Source organism: Bos indicus, chromosome 25 (assembly GCF_029378745.1).
Source record: "Bos indicus isolate NIAB-ARS_2022 breed Sahiwal x Tharparkar chromosome 25, NIAB-ARS_B.indTharparkar_mat_pri_1.0, whole genome shotgun sequence".
NCBI lineage: Eukaryota > Metazoa > Chordata > Mammalia > Artiodactyla > Bovidae > Bos > Bos indicus.
The window spans coordinates 42822055-42839670 of NC_091784.1; the positions used below are offsets into that span (position 1 = coordinate 42822055).

Sequence of the window (17616 nt, forward strand, 5' to 3'; positions counted from 1 at the left end):
AGGCTCTGCTCTGGCTCTGCTCTGGCTCTGAACCCGCCCTGCCCCGGGCCCCGCCCGGAGTCCCCCCACCCCGACCGCCTCCCGGGCCGCCGAAGGTCCGGCGCGCTCTCGGCTGAGGTCCGCAGGCGGGCCGGCTCGCTGAGTCAGACGCGCTCTAATCTGCAGGGGACAGACACCCCGCCCTCGAAGGTTGTAATCGGGGCCTGCCAGGCGCACCTGCTCCTCTGCCCCAAGTGTGTTTGCTGGCTCCACGCTCACCCCTTACTTCCTGGCTTGAGGAATTTCTTCATAAACAACTGGCCACAGGAAAACCATTTAAAGAGACAGTGCACTGTTTGCAGCCTAATTAATTCCGTAGCTGCTGCTCTAATTAGGTGTTGGAAAAGCGACAAGAACAAGGTCGTTTCCTCTGCTATAAGGCTTGTGCTGTAACTGCTCCTAGCAACGCGTTCTGGCTCCGGCGGTAAGAACATTGGTTTTGGACAACCCAGGTGTGCGGGTTGCAGCGCTAACGCAGGTTCTCTGTGGGACCAGGGGCTGACGGAGCAGGGAAATGAGCATCGCGGCTGAGGCTGGCCCTGGGTGGCGTCAGGGTCCTGCCTGCCGGGCTCAGGCCCCCTCCTCAGATTACCCGGCTTCACAGGACAGCTTCCTGACCACGGATCAGAGAGGGAAGCTGGGGGTCAGCTAGGGGACCAGATCGCCTCTCCCTCTGTCACAGCCGCTTGTAGAACCCTGGGGCCCCCACCCTCCCCTTGGCCCTGTTGCCATTACAGTAACCTGCTTCTCACCCCAGCGCCGTCCTTGTGGCAGTGGGTCGCCAGCTGTGGAGGACCGGCGGCACAGGTTTCTGTTCTGCGCCCTCAGAGCAGCCTTTCAAGGTGTATGAGCCACGTTTCACCAAGTCTGAAACTCCATCAGGGCTGCGTATACCAGAACTTTATGGACCATTACAAGGAAACAGTCTGATGCTGTCCATTGTAAGAAGCATGTTGATCTTAGAGTTGTTAAAGTGAGGAGCCATGCCTTACTGTGATGGAAGACAGTGCTCTCCTCTTTCTAAATCGTACTGAGGCTCAGAACTTAGGCAGGGTGCCCAAGGTCACACAGCAGAGAAGAGCCAGAATTTGCAGCCAGGTGGTCTTTGCTTTCTTAGGCCTTTGGATCCTTCTAGCAATGCGATTAAGGAGTGTTGTTACCTCCTTTTCTGAAAAGCCTTGGAGCCCAGAATTCCAAGCCAGAGACCCTAGGATGCCAGGGGTGCTCTGCACCTGGCAGAACTGTGATCCTAACTGGGGAGAGCAGGCCCTCTAAGCCTTGGGTCGCCCCACTGCCTTATCTGCAGAGAAAGACTTCCTTCCTCCACCACGCAGGCTCCTGGCCAGGGAGAATGGCAGAGTTTGTGCATGTCAGAGATCTTCAGAGTGGACCCACCCTCCAGCCAGGCTCAGATCAGCGTTCTGTAGCGGGGAATATCAACGCGCTCCGTGGGGCTCAGCTCTGTGGCCTGCTGCCTGCTGCTCCTGGGGCTCAGGCACGCCTGGGCTGCTGCACCATCTTGGGGGCAGAGCTGCGGGAAGCTGGTCCTGCTCCTGGGGTTTCCAGCTACATATCTAGGGTTGACTTTTGAGAACCACGTGGAGTCAGCCTCCCCACTGTTTCTGGTGATGCCCGGGAGGAGCCGTCCTGTGCTCCTAGACCCCAGGCCTCTGCCATTGTAGCCGCACAGGCCGCACTTACAAGGCTGGTGCCCTGAGTGTGCGCCACACTGTGGATGAAGGGAGACTGCAGCCTGGCGCTCTGCTGTGGGATGGGAGGCGCAGCTGGCCCTCCCGCTTGTCCTGCACCAGCAGTGACCATGGGGGGCTGCACACCGGGGGCTCTGGGCTGCTGGTCAGGGGCTTGAGGGCCACCTGATGCCAGGGCCACCCCCTCTGTTGAGGCAGGAGGGTCTTCCTTTTGAAGATGCACCTTTTCAGAAATGGCACACCGATGGGGAAGTGTGATTCTCTGTGACATGTGAGTCAAGGGCAAGGAGTGTGTAAGTTCACCGGTTAGTTCTGAGTGTGACTTATGGAAAGGTCACGTGTTTTGACATCTCTGTGGCTCTGTTGCTGTAATGTCTTGTTGCTCAGGCCTGGGTCATTGTAGTCGACTTCGATGAGGAAGCCAGGGCGGGGGGGCCTGGAGGGACTGGGGTAAACGTGAGTGAACGGCTGGGCCCGAGGAGTCTGTGTGGCCGTCCTGGGTCATCCCCCTGTCGGTGCAGCTGCCTCACTACTCCTGGTCTGCATGACCTGCCGCCACCCTCTCACCCAAGTCCAGTCCCATTCGGCCTCTGTCGGCACCTCTCTGTCCTCCCTGGAAGCAGATCTCCCCATTCCTAACATGGGAAGCACCGAGGGTGGGCCCACGCTGCACCTCTCCCTCTGTCACAGCTGCTGTAGAACCCTGGATCCCCCACCCTCCCCTTGGCCCTGTTGCCATTACAGTAACCTGCTTCTCAGCCCAGTGCCGTCCTTGTGGCAGTGGGTCGCCAGCCATGTGGAAGACCTGGGTGGGGACACGAGCAGCTCTGACAGGTCAGTGCACTGACCAGGCCCGGCCCGTAGGGGCCCCTGGCTGGCCCGAAGCAGGCGCTGAGCCAAGGCTCTGGGGGCGCCCAGGAGTCAGCAGCGGCTCCTGGCCCCGGCGCTCTGTCTGGCCTGAGGCTGATGGGCACCCTGCATGCCCAGCAGCCCTGGCATGGCCTTTGTGGCTTCTTAGGTCTGGAAGACACGGCCCCTCCCAGGAGCCCCAGGACCACCTAGTGGCGGCCGGGTGGGAGTGGGGGGCCTCTCTGGCTCTTAGGTGTTCCCGTCTGCGCGTCCAGAGGACCTTCTCCCGGTAGGTGGGCCCCCACAAGGACCCTGCTGGAGAGAGCCTGGCTTCCCCTGGGAAAGGCAGTCCTCCCCATGCCAGGATCCTGACTGAGACCTTAGGGGACAGTGGGTGGGGGTCTTCGTTTTTGCCCCCTAGGACCTGTCGAAATGAAGGTGGTTGGGGGAGGGGAGCTGGCAGACTCCCTTGCACAGGAAAACTTGGTCGGGCTCAGGACTGAGGCTGGGTGCCCACGCATTGGCCCCACTCCTTCTGCCCAGGATGGATGGCCGTCCGTCACTGAGCTGCGCACTGGATTTCAGGATGCAAGGCAACGTACAAAGTCAGCTGTGTTTCTGCGCATTAGCCGTGAGCGCTCGGGGACTGACAGTGACCATGGCAGTGCGGCGCTGTTGCCACCTGCGCGGCCCTGGGCTGGTTTCCCTCTCCTTGGGCCAGTGGTAACGTTGGGGTTTTCCAGGGAGCCCTCCTTGGTGCCTCTTCCTCCTCATTCTCTTTCCTAACCCCACGCAAGCAGCTCTGCCTGCCATCATCCAGGAGGCCAGAGGGCCGCCAGCCTGGCTCTTGGGCCCAGGGGTAATGCCTCCTAGAGGGAGAGTGCCCCCTGGTGCTCTGGCAGGGTCTGAAGGGTGGGTGTGCATGCTTGGTGGGCAGCAGGGGGAGGTAACGGGGAAGGGTGCGGGCGCCTGTTGTGGCCCCTGGGAGCTTGGTAAGGATGGTGCCCCTAAGGTTGCCCCTAAGGCTTGGCAAGTGCCACTCTGGCAGGTTTAGAAATTTCCAAATGAATCTTTATTAGTGGTAAACAAAAAAGCAGTGACAGCGTGGTTTGATGGAGGGAGAGATATGTATCTGAATAGCGACCCAGAAGCTACCCCGTAGCAGCAACTTGATGTTTGACAGAGGTGCAAGAGTAAGTTAAAGGAGGAAAAAGGAGCTTCAGTGGAGAGTCCTGATGACAGACGGCGCTGCGGTAATAGGACATGCGGAGAGAAAGAGGTTCAGGCTCCTTGGGTCCTCCGTGTTGGCCGTCGTCCTGCCTGCAGCAGTAATAGGACATGCGGAGAGGAAGAGGTTCAGGCTCCTTGGGTCCTCCGTGTTGGCCGTCGTCCTGCCTGTAGACAGGCAGTTGTGTTTCTTCCTTTCCAGTCTGAGCGCCTTTGATGACTTCACTTCCTTGCTTTATTGCACAGGCTAGAACTTGCAGAGCTGTGTCGAATAGGGCCAGGAAGAATGGTCTCCTCACCCTGTTCCCAGCCTGCCAGGGGAGGGGGCCAGTCTGCGTGTTGTTTGCCACGTCGAGGAAGCTCCCCTCGTTACTGGTTTTCTGAGAATGCACGTCAAGAGCGGGTTTCGCACTGTGTCATGTGCTTTCCCCTGTCAGTGGACACGGTCATGTGATCCGTCTTCTTTAGCTTTATAGATTGATTCTTGGATATTAAACCAGCCTGCATTCTCTGGAATAAGCCCCACTTGGTAACCGTGTATAATTCTTTTTATATTTTGCCGAATACAGGTTTTGCATTTGTATGTATGAGATTTTCATCTATATTTTTCTTTCCCTTTTTTTTTGGTACTATTTTTGTCTGATTTGGTATCAAGGGAACATTGGCCTCATAGAGCAAATTGGGAAGTGGTTTCTTTGCTTCCATTTTCTGGAAGAGATTGTGTAATTGGTGTTGACGCTTCTTTAAATGTCTCATAGAATTCCAGGGACCCATCTGGGCTTGGACACAGGTTTCTGGAGTCAGGCCTGCCATCACTTGTCACTTTAGTGACAGCCAGGGCTAGTGGGCGGCTGCACAGAAGCCTTCAGAAGTACTTTGCTTCCTCCTCTCGCAGACTCTGCTCCCCTCCCCCTACCCCACCGGGGGCTGGGGCTCCCCTCACACCCACACTCACAGTTCCCACCCGCCACCTGCCTCCACGCAGGCCTGTGGAAGCTTGTGGGCATCCCGGTGGGTGTTCCAACCCCCCTGTAGCATTTCCTGTGGATTCCACCGGGGCTTGGTTCTGGGAGGCAGTGAGGTGGCGTGCCCGGGAAATCGCAGTCAGGTCAGCCAGATGGTCTGCTTGGTGATGTCTGTGTCAGACGTGTTTATTCTTTCCTTAATGACTCAGAATGAGCCCCATGATCTTGGGGCACTGGCACCCTGGTTTTGAAAGCTTACTCTTACTGCCTCGAGGGAAGGGTTTGGTTGCACCTTCACGCTTCTAGAACTCCAGCTTGGCAGAGTTGTTCTGCCCCCGCTCCCCATGCCCCCAGCCATCCTGACTTTTCCTCTGCCTCCCGTGGGACCCTGTGCGCTACCCCTGCCAGGATATGGGCTTGCTGCACCCCTGGCCTGGGCCACCTCTCCCCCAAATATCCACGCACTGTGCCCTCACCTCCGAGTCTTGAGTGTCACCTTCCTGACGCCGTTTTCCTTGACCTGTGTCCTCCTATAACTGCTTTAAATTACAGAACGAAGATAAACCAGCTCCCTGTCTGTTGCACCTAATTTTCCTTCTTAACGTTATAGCCTTCCAGTGCAGCCTCCCTGCAGCCAGGTGTCTTGGTTCAGGCCGTCACAGAATACCATAGGCTGGGTGGCTCAGAAATAGCAGGTTTATTTCTCACACTTCTGGAGGCTGGAGGTCCGAGATCAGGGCACCGGCGGGTTTGGCGTCTGGTGGGCTCTCGTCCCAGATCTCCTCGCTGTGTACTCACTCTTATGGCGGGGAGCGGGGAGGAGCTCCATGGGTCTCTCTCATGAGGGCACCCATCCTGTTCAGGAGGCCCCCACCCTCACCATCTGATCACCCCCCCAAAGGCCCCACCCCCTAGTGCCATCACACGGGGTTGGGGTGGGTAGGAGTATAATACGGGGGTTCTAGGGGACTGGAGCATGGTCTGAGGTAACAGGCATTTTCATCTGTTCTGGTCCCCACGGTAACCTTAGCACTTAGACTATCTGCTGTGAAGATGTTGCTTAACAAGTATTTGTGGAATGCTTCCAGGCCTGCGTGTACCCACCCTTCCTGACTGGGATCTGCTGGGCCAAGTTGGAGGGGTGGTTCGAGGGTCTCTGGAGCCCCTCAGGGTAGACCCAGTGCTTCTGCCAGAGTCACACGGTAGGCAGGCCTCTCGGCCATGCCATCCCACTCCACCAGCTGGACCTGGTCCACACAGGCCCCTTTCTCTCAGGGTTCCTACAGTGAGCCCCGGGGTGGTGAGTGTTGCCACACCTGTGCTGTCTGATGCAGGCTCAGGGTGGGCAACCGGGGGCAGCTCGACCGGGAGCACCTGCTGGGGATGAGTTTCACCTGCTCTCTGCAAGGCCCTGCAGGGACCCTGGGCAGAGGAGGGCCTGCGAAGGGGCTGGACAGGGAGCAGGCAGACGTGGCCCACAGCACACCCTTGACCTGTGTGCACGTGGAGGTGACGGGGGGCACGAGATGAGGGGTGGGCACAGAGCTCCTCCTAGACCGCACGTCCCCGGGTGCAGTGTCCTCGGTGGCCTCGGCCAGCTCCTCCTCCCCCACCCCAGGCCAGCTCTCTGCTCTTCCCGTTCTGTTCTCGCCTTTGTCCCAGTCTCCCACGGTGGCCCATTCGCGTCACCAGGACAAGCCCATGGGAGGAGGAGACCAGATCAGGGGTTCTCGGGTCAGAGGACTGACACAGGAAGTGCAGAAGACCCCAAATGGAGTCCATTCCACGAAACCGGAGATCGTGAAAACTGGTTGTTTACATTTCCAAGCCTCAGTTTCCTTCTCCGTAAAGCGAGAGTACCGATGCACGCATCCAGGGATTGAACAGGATCACAGAGGTGAGACCTCCTAACACCGAGGCGAGACCTCCTAACACCAAGGCTGGGCTAGCAGCAAGCCCAGTCCTCTGTTCTGCTCCCCCGACCCAGCTCTGGCCCAGCCCTCTGTGATCCTGCCCCCACCGGCACCACCGAGCCCGCCTGTGTGTGGACCCGCCTTGGGTGGTGAGGAAACGGCCCAGAGGAAGAGCACAGAAAACGCAGTCTTGGCTCTGGACCTTGGAGATCCTTATCAGGCCGGGAAGCTGGGATACCTACGCCCAAAGCGGGAAGCCCACACCCGCCAGCGCACAGCGAGGGGAATGAAGAAAGGCTGCCAGCACCCTCAGCAGCCAGGGCCAGCGTGTCCTCAGGCCAGGGGGTCCCCGAGCAGCCCCTGGACCCAGCCCCTCCTCCAGAGCGCACGCGGGCAACTAGGAAGGCTGGCCTGCGGTGTTGTCTCGGGGCCAGGGTTCCTGCATGCATCGACTCTGCAAGCCTCCACTGAGCACCTGCTTTTTGTCAGTCCCGGTGGTGGGCAGACACATCCCCACCCCAGGGCAGCTCACAGTGTGGGGGTCGAGACACTGATCAGAGGACTCCAGGGTGAGTTCAGTGGGTGAGGCAAGAAGGCCTCCCTGAAGCTGGGGGCTGAAGTGGCGCTCCAGTCCGCGGGCAGGACCCAGCCTGTGGTCGGCGCGCGTGCGTCCGAGGTGACTGCACCGCGTGGTCTATCTGCTCCCCTGTGCGCCCCGCCAGGGGGCCGGGCCCCTGTGCACTGACGGGAGCTGGCCTCTAGACTGTTGCTCCGGGCCTGTGGCCCTCGGCCTCGCCAGCCGGTGTAGACCGGCCCCGCCCCGCCCCGCCCCGCCCACGCGCCCTGCCGCGCTTGCGTCACCGCCCACGCGCCAGGAGCCCCGCCTTCGCGCCCCGCCGCGCCTGCGTCACCGCCCAGCCGGCTGGATCTGGTTCCAGCCGAGCCCGGCCGGCCTGACATGCGCAGTGCGCGGGGGCTGCGGCGGCCAGGAGGCGCCGCGCTCTCGGCTACACTTGGCGGCCGGGGAGCCGGAGGTCAGTGCTCGGGGCCGGGAGGGGGCCGTGGGGGGTTCGGGGGCTCGTCCCGCGGGGCGGGGGCGGCGCCCTGCGGACCGCGGACTCGGGGCGGAGGCCCAGCCGGCCTGGGCGCGCTCGGCGCGGAGCGGGCCCGGGCCCCGAGCTGCGCCTCGGCCCGTACCCCTGCCGCCGAGGCCTAGGGCCCGCTGCCCCCGCGCGAGTTCCGGGACCCCGCGCGTTTTCTCGCTCTGCCGGCAGGCGGCGTCTGCACCGCGCCCCCCGGGCTGTCCCCTCGTGGGGCCCCGCACTCGGGCCTCCGTAGCCGGAGGCCTCCGTGGCCCCGCGAGGCCCGCCCCCGCAGCGTTAAATGTCAGGGCCTGGGGGCGGAACCCGCCGGAGCATTTACCGCTTTGCTTGCGAAATCGCTTGGGTATGAGTAACTGGTTACTTGGCTCTGTGACGTTTTTTTAATTCATTGTTACACTCAAGAATTCTTGGAAAGTGAGAAAAAAAGCCAGCCAGTAGTTCCTTAGTGTTTTGAAGTGATGGGGGAAATTACATTTAACAAGCGAAGTGATGAGGTAGTAACGTGCTTTCTTTTGTCTTTTTCCCCGAACAGTCCTCATTCTGGTGCCTGGAGGGCCACCGGGCCCCCCAGAGGCCCGGGTGGAGGGGTCCGCACTCGGCCCTGGTCGTGCAGGCTTCTCTCCGAAGGGCCCGGGGCTCGGGAGCCGCTGAGGAGGACTGTCCAGAGCCTGCTGGGTCGCCGCGGGGCGAAAACGTGATCGAAAATCCTGTGCAGAAACGTGGGGCTTTGCTTTGAGGGAAGCAGTGTCGGAGTGGGAACCTGTGCTCGGGCCCACCTCGACTGCGCGGGGAAGAGGTCTTGTACGCATTTCTTAAAATGAGTCTGGTTTTCCTTTAAACGACAAGATTAGGGCTGCCAAACTAGGAACAACTTGGCCGATTTTTCGGGAGTAGCTGGGAATGACGCTTGACGTTTCACCCAGCTCTACCGGTGCTGACTGTTCTGCTGGAACAGTGTTTCCAGGTTAAACGCAAAATGCAGCCTGAACCCCTCGCGGGCCTCACGTCTACAAAGATGAAAGGGCAGCGGACTCTGTAGGGCCGAGGCGGGCGGAGCCGTGGCCAGCGGAGCGCAGCGGCTTCTTTGAACATTGGCAGTGGAGTCCGGGTGACCTTTGCCTTCCGATAGCTGGGATGGCCCACGTTAGTTAGGCTGTTGACTGAGCAGAGGGCAGCGGGGCTGCAAGCCTGTGTGGGCCTCCCAGTAGTGAAGGTTTCAGGGAGGGTTGTACATTACCCTCGTTCCTAAAAGCCGAGGAAGGCCCACGGGGCAGTGCACCGCATGGACATAAAAGCTCCTGCAGAGGACGGCTGATGCAGGCGTGCTCCCTGGATATGGGTGAGATCAGCCTAGAAGCCTGGCCGAGATTCTGGGAAGCGATGACGTTTGGGGGTTCATGAGGATGCCTGCCCCCTGTAGCTGGGAGGGGCTGTGGGAGAGGAAGGGGGGCAGGCAGCCTCTCCTGTCCTTAAAAGGCCCTGAAGCCTGGGTGAGGAGCCAGGTTTCCCCCGTGAGTCAGTAGACGCAGGCGGCTCCCGCTAAACCCTGTGAGAGGACTCGCTGGCCCAGCTCACCGGGGAGCCCGTGGCCTCTGGAGGCGGAGTTGCCCCCAGACTTGGAGCTGACGATGGGGCCTCGCCTCAGCCCTGCCTGGGAGGGCTGGGGGTCTTCCCGACACCGCGTGTTGTGTGCTCTGCGGCACCTCTGCCGAATCCCCGGGGACCATGTGGGCCTGCACGCAGCGCCCTGGGGGGGCAGGTGCTGGGTGCAGCAGGTGACCCGTGTCCAGGCCCTGGGCCTCGCGGGGTGGTGCTGCCCGTCTATGTGCCTGCCAGCGGGCATGATGCTCACTGCCCCCACTGGCTGACCGGTGGGGGGAGGGGGGCTTGTTTGCATTTTCGTTGCACTTGGCTCTCCTGTGACAAGTCCCGGAGGGCTCCCCCATCCCCCACGGCTCCTCCCCAGCGTGGGGAGCGGGGGTCCTGCCTCCCAGCCCTCCCCCAAAGCTCTATCCTGGCTTTGCTCCCTTGTCTATTCACGGGCAGGAGCAGATGGACGGCCTTTGGAAAGGTAGAGTGAGTGAAGTAGCATTTGCAGCATTTTAGGATTTTCTGTTTCCAGAAATTGAATCTGGTCTTTATAAACAGGGTTTCCGTCTCAGGGGGTTCATACCAGGCCTCCCCTTGGACACGGGTTGGGGTTCACAGTCTGTTCTGGCTGGGACACCACCACCACCACCCCACTCCTGGCCAGAGGAAACCAGAAGGTGGTCCCAGCACAGCCTTGGGAGGTCCCTCCCCCCACCCCCGCCCCACCCCCAGCTCATGCAGGCTGAAGCTCTGGGGGCCTTGAAAGGACTTGTCCGGCTGGTCACCGGCTCCCTGGCTTCGGCACCCTGGTCTGTGTATCCTGTGTCTTCTGGCTTTTCTCGTGCATGTGGACATAAACGTTCATTTTAATTTTGGGGTCACAAGAAAAGCAGAATGAAAGTTAAGTCTGTGATCCCTGGTGCCCCCAGCCCGCTGAGTGTGCCTCCAGGCTCAGAGCCTTGGTTCCGAAGCTGGTCTCTGACAAGGGCCAGTGTCTCCCACCCAGGTGGAGAGCAGGTCCTGCTTGCGGCGAAGGCCGCAGGGTTTGAAAAATTTAATGTGAAAGACCCTCCCCAGAGCCCTGGCTTGTCTGGGAGGGCCGTCAGTCCATGGCTATGTTGAGACCCCCGAAACCCTCCCCTGTTCCTCTAACTGAGGAGCTGGTCTTGTGCAGGATTTGTGTGTGTGTGTAAAGAGGATCTGATGTGTTTGTCTTACTGTCCGAGCCCTGTGCAGAAGAGGCTGGAAGGGCAGGGGTGGGCTTGGAAAGGGGACACCCTTCCTAGGGAGAGCCCAGGGCCCTGTGAGGTGTCAGAGCTGGAGACTTGGGCTGGGCCTGGCGGGGTCTGAGTGCGGGCTCCGTCTCACCGGTTCGGGGCTGACTGGGTCTTAGCGTTTCCTTCCACTGTACATCTTGCCAGTCGATGAGAGCGGCCCCGGGGTAGGGGGCTGCGGGGCGGGGGGGCAGGGACGTCTCACCGTGTCCCCTCGTGTTCCTGCGCCGGATGGGTTGATGACGCAGGGAGGCCATGTGCTGTAATCTGGTCTGGTTCCCTCACCTGAAGGCCCTGCAGCGTCCGGATGGAGGGCCCAGCTCCGAGGGCCGCCCAGCCGGGGCAGCCGCTGTCCCTGTCCTCCAGGAGCTCACTTGGTCCGGCCGTGCGCTCCTCGAGGCCAGAGCCCGTGTCTGCTTCCCGCCAGCACCAGCGCCTCTGCAGGGCCAGGACCCACGGCAGCCCTGCGTCCTGTGCTTCCTAAAGTTGTTTGGAATTGTTTTAACCAGGGCACTGCAAATAAAAGAAGGGCAAACAGCACTTTCTGAATCAGCAAAGGTCACTCAGCATCACGCTTTGGGGGAATGAGCCCGTAAAGAACCCAACGGTTTGTACCAGCATTTTGTATTTTTAGGGGTAACTGAAATATCTGTATCTCCCGTGTTTCTGCTGTGAGTGTGTAGGGAGGCTGGGTGGAGGGCTCGTGGCGTCTGTTGCCGTCCAGGTTTTATAATTTCAAAATACAAAGTTTTATTAAAGTACCGTAGGAAACACTCTCTCTTGTTCTTTATTTTCGGAAAAGGAAAGTAATTGGCTACTGCGAGTAGCGCTCGGTCACTCAGTCGTGTCTGACTCGGTGAGGCCCCGCGGACTGTGGCCCACCAGGCTCCTCTGTCCCCGGGATTTCCCAGGCAAGGACACAAGTGGGTTACCATTTCCTCTTCTACATTGCGAGTTACCCTTTTGAGTTTTAATAATTGCAGTAACGCATCTGGTGAAAGTTCAGTTCTCAGAGTGGAGCAGTGTCCCCTGGGAGCTGCAGACAGGGACGGGGCTTCCTGCCCGGGATGCCCGGCTTCAGACCGGAAGGAAGAGTGGGCTGTATGGCCTGGGGAGGCCCCCGGCCTGCAGCCCTGAGCTCTGCGAGAGGAGGCAGGGCTCCGGGCCTTGGCGATTGTTGGACAGAGAGAGACCTGTGGTTGAGGAGCACTCCAGGCTCTGAGCAGTTCTGGAGAGTTGTGCCCTTTGGGGTGCTGTCCGGCCTGTGGGCAGACAGCCGAGCAGAGGACTGGACTCTGCCGCCCACACACACAAACACACCAGGGTCACTGTGACTGTGACCCCAGCCTTCACACCGGGGCGAGGTCTCGCCTTACAGCTCAGACCTGGTTCAGGCTCATATGTTACTGACAAGGACTTTTAACACACCTTTCCAGTTTACTGATTGTGTGGGGTTGGTTGAGAGGTTTCATCCAGACAGAGCATGTGGGTTATGGGCTAGTGGAGAGGTTTCACCGGGACACAGCATGTGGGTTATGGGCTGGTGGGTGTGGGTGCTGCCTTGCAGCTGGCCGGCCCCCACCCCAGCCTCCCCTGCCCCTATATCAGTGGTCAGCCAGGAGCAGCCCCCTTCCCGCCGAAATCCCACTTGGGGGGCACGTCCTGCTGGCCCAGCCGAGTCCAGGCACCTACGGGTGCTGGCGGGGCAGGGGAGCTGGACCCCTGGGCTGTGCTGTTAACAGCACGAGGCTTCTGGGGCCCATGTGGGTGATGGGCACTGCCGTCCCCCCACCGGGTCGGCCCACCCCAGGGCCCCCCAGCTCCTGAGAGTTGCTGGAGAGATCTCACCCCCACTCCCAGTGGGGCCACAGCCCCACCGTGAGGCCTGGGGGGTGGCTTGAGACCAGAGGCGGGCCCAGGCAGCTTGGGATCTCTTGAGAGTCTAAGGAAGAAGAGCCCGCCAGGCCCGTGCCAATCCGAAGCCATGGTGTAACCCATCAGCATGACATGGCGAGGGCCCACAGCACAACCCCCACTCAGGCCTTCCCAGCTGACCGTTGCTTGGCCCCTCTTCAGACCCGGGACCCTCAGGGTGGAGAGGCAGACTCCCTACCCCCTTCCCAAACATCAGCGCCTCTGGACGAGAGCCGACAGAGGGTCCAGGCTCCGGTGGGAACCCCTGTGTGTGGTCTGGGAGGCTGAGGTGGTCCAGGCACCCCACATGGTGGGACCTGAGAGGCCCCAGGGAGCTACACTGACTGGCTATCTCCACATGCACACGGAACTCCAGAAAGCCTCCCCTGAGCGTGGCACGGGATCAGGGTGCAGGAGGGCCACAGAGAAGGGACCCTGACCCAGCTAGCAGACCCCTCTGCCCTCCTGGATCTGTGCTGGGCCTGCCAGCCTCCTTGTGGCTGAAGACTCTGCTCCCCAAGGTGGAGGGAAGGGAAGAATGGCTGGAAGAAGCCTATTTGTAACCAGGACCCTTGGCCACCTGAGTGTGGGCAGCGTGCCAGCCTTCCGTGTGTACTGATGGAGGAGCAGTTGGACCCTTCAGGCCCCCCACTGCCCCGGCCTCCTGGGAGTGCCTGGGTCCATGTCCCGCCCTCCCAGATCCATGCTGGCTCACATCCTGCTGCTGCTCTGCAGTGGGGGCCAGGTCCCCTGCCAGCCTCCTTCCTGCGCCCTCCATAGGGACAGCGGCACCTCGGGCCATCACGGGGCCCACGGGGCTCCTCACGAGCCCTCGGGGATGGGCACCCAGCTCCATTCCCGCCAGGTCTCTGATGAGGGCGTCTCCTCTGGCCTGGGGGCAGCAGCCAGCACCCCGTGAGATCAGATGGGTGGCCGGGGCCCCCATGTCCTAGGAGACCTCCTCCTGTCCCTTCCCTGACCTGCCCGACCTGCTGGCCTCCCTCAGGGCTGAGTGTTGGCCCGTCCCCAGGACCTTCCCCGGGACTTGGGGCTCAGTGGCCAGTGTGATGCCCCCTATGTGGCTCAGAGGGGCCAGGCTTCCTGTGTCCTTCAGTGTGGGCTTCTCCATGAGCCTGGGGGTATCTCCTAGACCCCAGCCCACTGCACTTTGGATCTGCGACAGCATAGATGGGCCTGGAGCCCATAGTGCTGGAATAAATCTCTGTGATTTCACACACGTGGGATCTGCGACACAAGCAGGCAAGCAGGAGGATGCAGAGGGCAGGGTGGTGGCTACAGATTGGGGAGGCAGGGGTAGGGTGGCGCGGTAGGAGGGTCAATCCCAGGGGGCAGATGGAAGCCAGAGGGCCAGTGGTGAGTGCTTCCCAGGCGGCGCTAGTGGTAAAGAACCAACCTGCCAATGCATGAGTCCCTGGGTCGGGAAGATCTGGAGGAGGGCATGGCAGACCACTCCATTGCTCTTGCCCAAGAATCCCATGGACAGAGGAGCCTGGCCGCGTACAGGCCATAGGGTTGCAGAGTCAAGACACTACTGAAGCAACTTAGGGTCCTCAGAAGCAGGAACTCACGTAGTGTTACAAGCCAGTGTTACTCCAGCGAAGAATGTGCTGTTGTAAAAATCTGATTTTATTCCGTCAGCAGGAATCTGGCCGTGACTGGTGTTGGTGTTTTAGGCACGGATGTGATTCTTAAAGCGCGCACGCGCCCTGGGGCAGCCAGGTGGGGGCCCTGCTGTCCTGTCCTCCGGCTGTTCTGGAACCTGCCCCCACCCCAGGGAAGGCGCCTCATGTGCCGGTGGGCGGCGTGTCTCACGTCAGGGCTGCCGGGAGTTACAGGGTGCAGCCCTGAAGCTCCACACAGGCGGGTAAACCCCAGCTGATTCCAGAAGGCGGGAGCAGCTGGGGAGAGCATCTCTCTTGTTTTAGAAGATTCCGGAAGGAGCGGGTGTGGCGTGGGAGCAGAAAGGGTGTCAGGGGTTGGCATCTAGGAGGACCCTGCCTGCCAGAGGCCCCACTGTGCCTCACTTTCTGGGGTGCAGGCTCTAAACATGGGGGTGTGCGGGGGCAGCGCCCAGGGCTCCGAGCCTGCACCCCACTGAAGTCGCCGAGTCAGCTTCCGGGGAGGTCCGGCAGTGCGGGGTGGGGCGGGTTGCATCACAGCCCTGGCGCCCCCGCCCCTCATGCTGCCCTCAGGCCTGGGGGGCAGTCCTTGCAGGCACGTGCAGCTCCCCCAGGTCCGGGGCAAAGGGGCCTTGGGGGTCCCAGATCCTGTGCTGCCCCCTCCCAACGCCCTCACGGCGGTCCCTGCGCTTTTAGGGGTCCGTGTCCCCGTCCCCGGAGGAGCAGAGGGTCCTGGAGAGGAAGCTGAAGAAGGAGCGGAAGAAAGAAGCACGGAGGCGGCTGCGGGAGGCGGGCATCGCTGCGGCTCCAAGCCCAGCAGTCAAGCGCTCAGGGGCCGCTTTGGCCCTGGAGTACCTGTGCAGGTGAGTGGGGTCGGGGCGCTGGGCCTGCATCTCATCAAGAAAACGAGGTCAAGCGAGCACCGGACAAGATGGTGGTCTCAGGGTTTCCTTGAAAGGCTCAGGGGCACATGGTGGAGGTGGCGTCTCAGTGCCACCGTCGGCCGTCACCCCATCACCACCCCGTCACCCCATCACCACCCCTGTCACCACCATGTCAGCCATCTCTGTCCTTCGGCGTTCCCACCCTCAGCATCGTTACCACCCCCACCGTCACACACACTGCACGCTTCCCTCCAGGAACTGTTCTTTCGTGGGATCCTGGACACCCAGCCAGGAACTGGGGTTGGTGGCCCGGAGCCAGTTCAGGAGCAGGGCTGCTGGGGGCCCTTGGGGCGGTCTGGGAGGGCAGACAGGCCTGCACATGTGTGCAGAGTGAACCCAGAGGTCGGCCAGGAAGGGCGCCGTGCAGACAGTGGGATTCTGGAGCCGCCTTCTTAGAAGGAGCTGCTTTGCCCAGGCTCCCTGGGGCTTGGTATAGGGCAGAATCCTCCCCATCCCTAGACAGGGCTGAGCCCTGGGAGTCAGTTGCAGGGCAGCCATTCCGTTCACCTCCGCTCCCCTCCCCTCTCCTTCCCTTTCTTTTCCCCTCCTTTGGGGAAATGCTGGAGCCTGGGGACCCCGCCCTGGGCCTGGGCAGGGCTCACATGGCCCTGTTGGACAGATTGGGGCCTGCCTTCCCCCCAGCCCATCAGAGCCGGGCACAAAGTGGGGGCGGGGAGCCTTGGCCCTGCTGGGATTCCTCGCGGGGCGGGGGCACGCTCCCCACTGAGACTTGCCTGCTGCCTGTAGGAAATCCACCTTCAGCCACCAGTCCTCGCCCTGCAGTGACCACCCTTGACCGTGTGGAGCCCAGGGGGCAGGAGCCACCTGGTGGAGCAGCCTTCCCTGACCCTGGGCCTGGGCTGTTCTCTGCGAGGTGGAGGGTGCCATTGGGACCGGGCCCCTCCTTTACACCTGGTCCCATCCAGGCGCTTCCACCTGCAGCAGCAGCCACAGACTCGGGGCCCACTGGCACTTGGGGGCAGCTCTGAAGATGGTGGTCCCAGGGAGCAGGCGGTGGATCGAGCACCCTCGATCCCTGGAGGACCAGCTTCCAGTGGTCGCAGGAGACTCCTCACTCCTGGGCCCTGCCCCATGGGTGGCACCTGAACTGGCCTCTGCTCGTCTGGGAAGAAAGAGCATCCTCGTGCGGGCTGCTCACGGGGCGGCAGCCTCTCTGGGAGGTGGGGCTCAGCCCTTACTGCCCCCCCCACATGCACACAAGAGCCAGTGCGTCCTCCCTGCTGACCTCTGACCTCACTGCAATCACACAGATCCTTCATCTGCAGGTCCTCCCCCACCGGGGGCCCCGGGTCACTGGGGCGATGTTCACGTGGCCCTGGTGTGTCTGCGAGCTGCCTCTGGGTTTCTTTGGGGCCCCACACTCCCAAGGCCCCAGCCCAGTGTCCAATGCTCCCCGAGGACAGGGCATCTGGAGCCAGTTCAATGCCCCCAGACCCTGGAGCCACCTCTGGGGCCCCGCTGACCACACGGGCATTGAGTTGACCGTCAGGGAGGAGGCATTGCTTTGGGCAGACACCCTGCTTGTCCACGCCAGCAGTGAGGGGACAGGGCCGGTGGAGCCCCAAACCCTCTGACTTCTCAGGAGGGACCCTGAGGCGCGGAGGGAAGTGAGGTTTTCAGGGGAGGTGAATGGGCCAGGGCACAATGGGGGTGGAACCACAGGTTGGGGGCTGGGTGGGTGTTCTTTTTCTTAAAGGACTATCAGCTGTAGCAGGAGGCAAACCCCTCCGGGAGGAAAACTCTGTAGAGTGGGGGATGCAAGGGGGTGGGCCCCCACAGCAGGCGCGGCCAGCGGGCTGGCGGGCGGGGAGGGCGGGCAGCCTTCCCGCGGACCTGCTGGGAAGGCGGCTCACGGGGGCCCCGCCAGAGGGCGCTACGCCGCGGGGACCTTGCCCTCCACCCGAGAGTCGCGTGTCTCTGTGTGACTGTGTCCCCCTGGGAGGGAAGCGCAGGGGAGGGCCCTCCACTGGCCCAGGTGGACGATGAGAGGTGGCTCCCTGATCACCACCATCGGAGAGGTCCCAGGGCAGCGGGGCCCCCTCTGGGTGGCCCACACGGGCCTTCCCCCACCCCCAGTCGTGCCAGCAGAGGAGTGCGAGGGGATGGTGGGGGACCGCTGAGTCCCTGGTCTGGTGGCCCTTCCTTGGGCCGCTTCTAGGCCGCAGCCGGGCCCGCGCGCCCCTGTGGGTGCGGAAGGCTGAGCGGGGCCCTGTCTCGGGTGCACGCGTCACGGGGTCCTGCAGCCAGGGAGTCGCCCTCCGCCCCTCCCACGCAGCGGGCAGCACCGTGCCCCAGACCTCCATCCGCCTTGGGGCCCCCCAGACCTCCATCCGCCTCGGGGCCTCCGTCCCAGCGTTCGGGCCTCCCCTGGGCTCTGGGTCGGCCTAGGGTCTGCCCAGTGTCCTGGTCACCCGGGGGCGAGCGCATC

General features: G+C 61.8%; 1 protein-coding gene and 1 long non-coding RNA gene across 8 annotated transcripts in view; both read left to right on the forward strand.

Annotated features, from left to right (window-relative positions):
• The window catches only part of CHLSN (cholesin), a 68761-nt gene that overhangs the window by 48613 nt on the left and 2532 nt on the right, over positions 1 to 17616 (forward strand). For 6 of the 7 annotated variants that reach the window (XM_070780343.1, XM_019987374.2, XM_019987375.2 and 3 more), the window contains exon 3: positions 14920 to 15086. In XM_070780343.1, coding sequence (XP_070636444.1) covers positions 14920 to 15086 — 167 coding nt within the window. Of the gene's footprint in view, positions 1 to 127; positions 464 to 14919; positions 15087 to 17616 lie in introns of those variants that run through there. The other variant, XM_070780347.1, reaches the window with a different exon arrangement.
• LOC109578316 (uncharacterized) lies at positions 7623 to 11445 on the forward strand. Its single transcript, XR_002183669.2, has 2 exons — positions 7623 to 7736; positions 8338 to 11445. It is a non-coding gene; the product is annotated as an uncharacterized lncRNA (long non-coding RNA).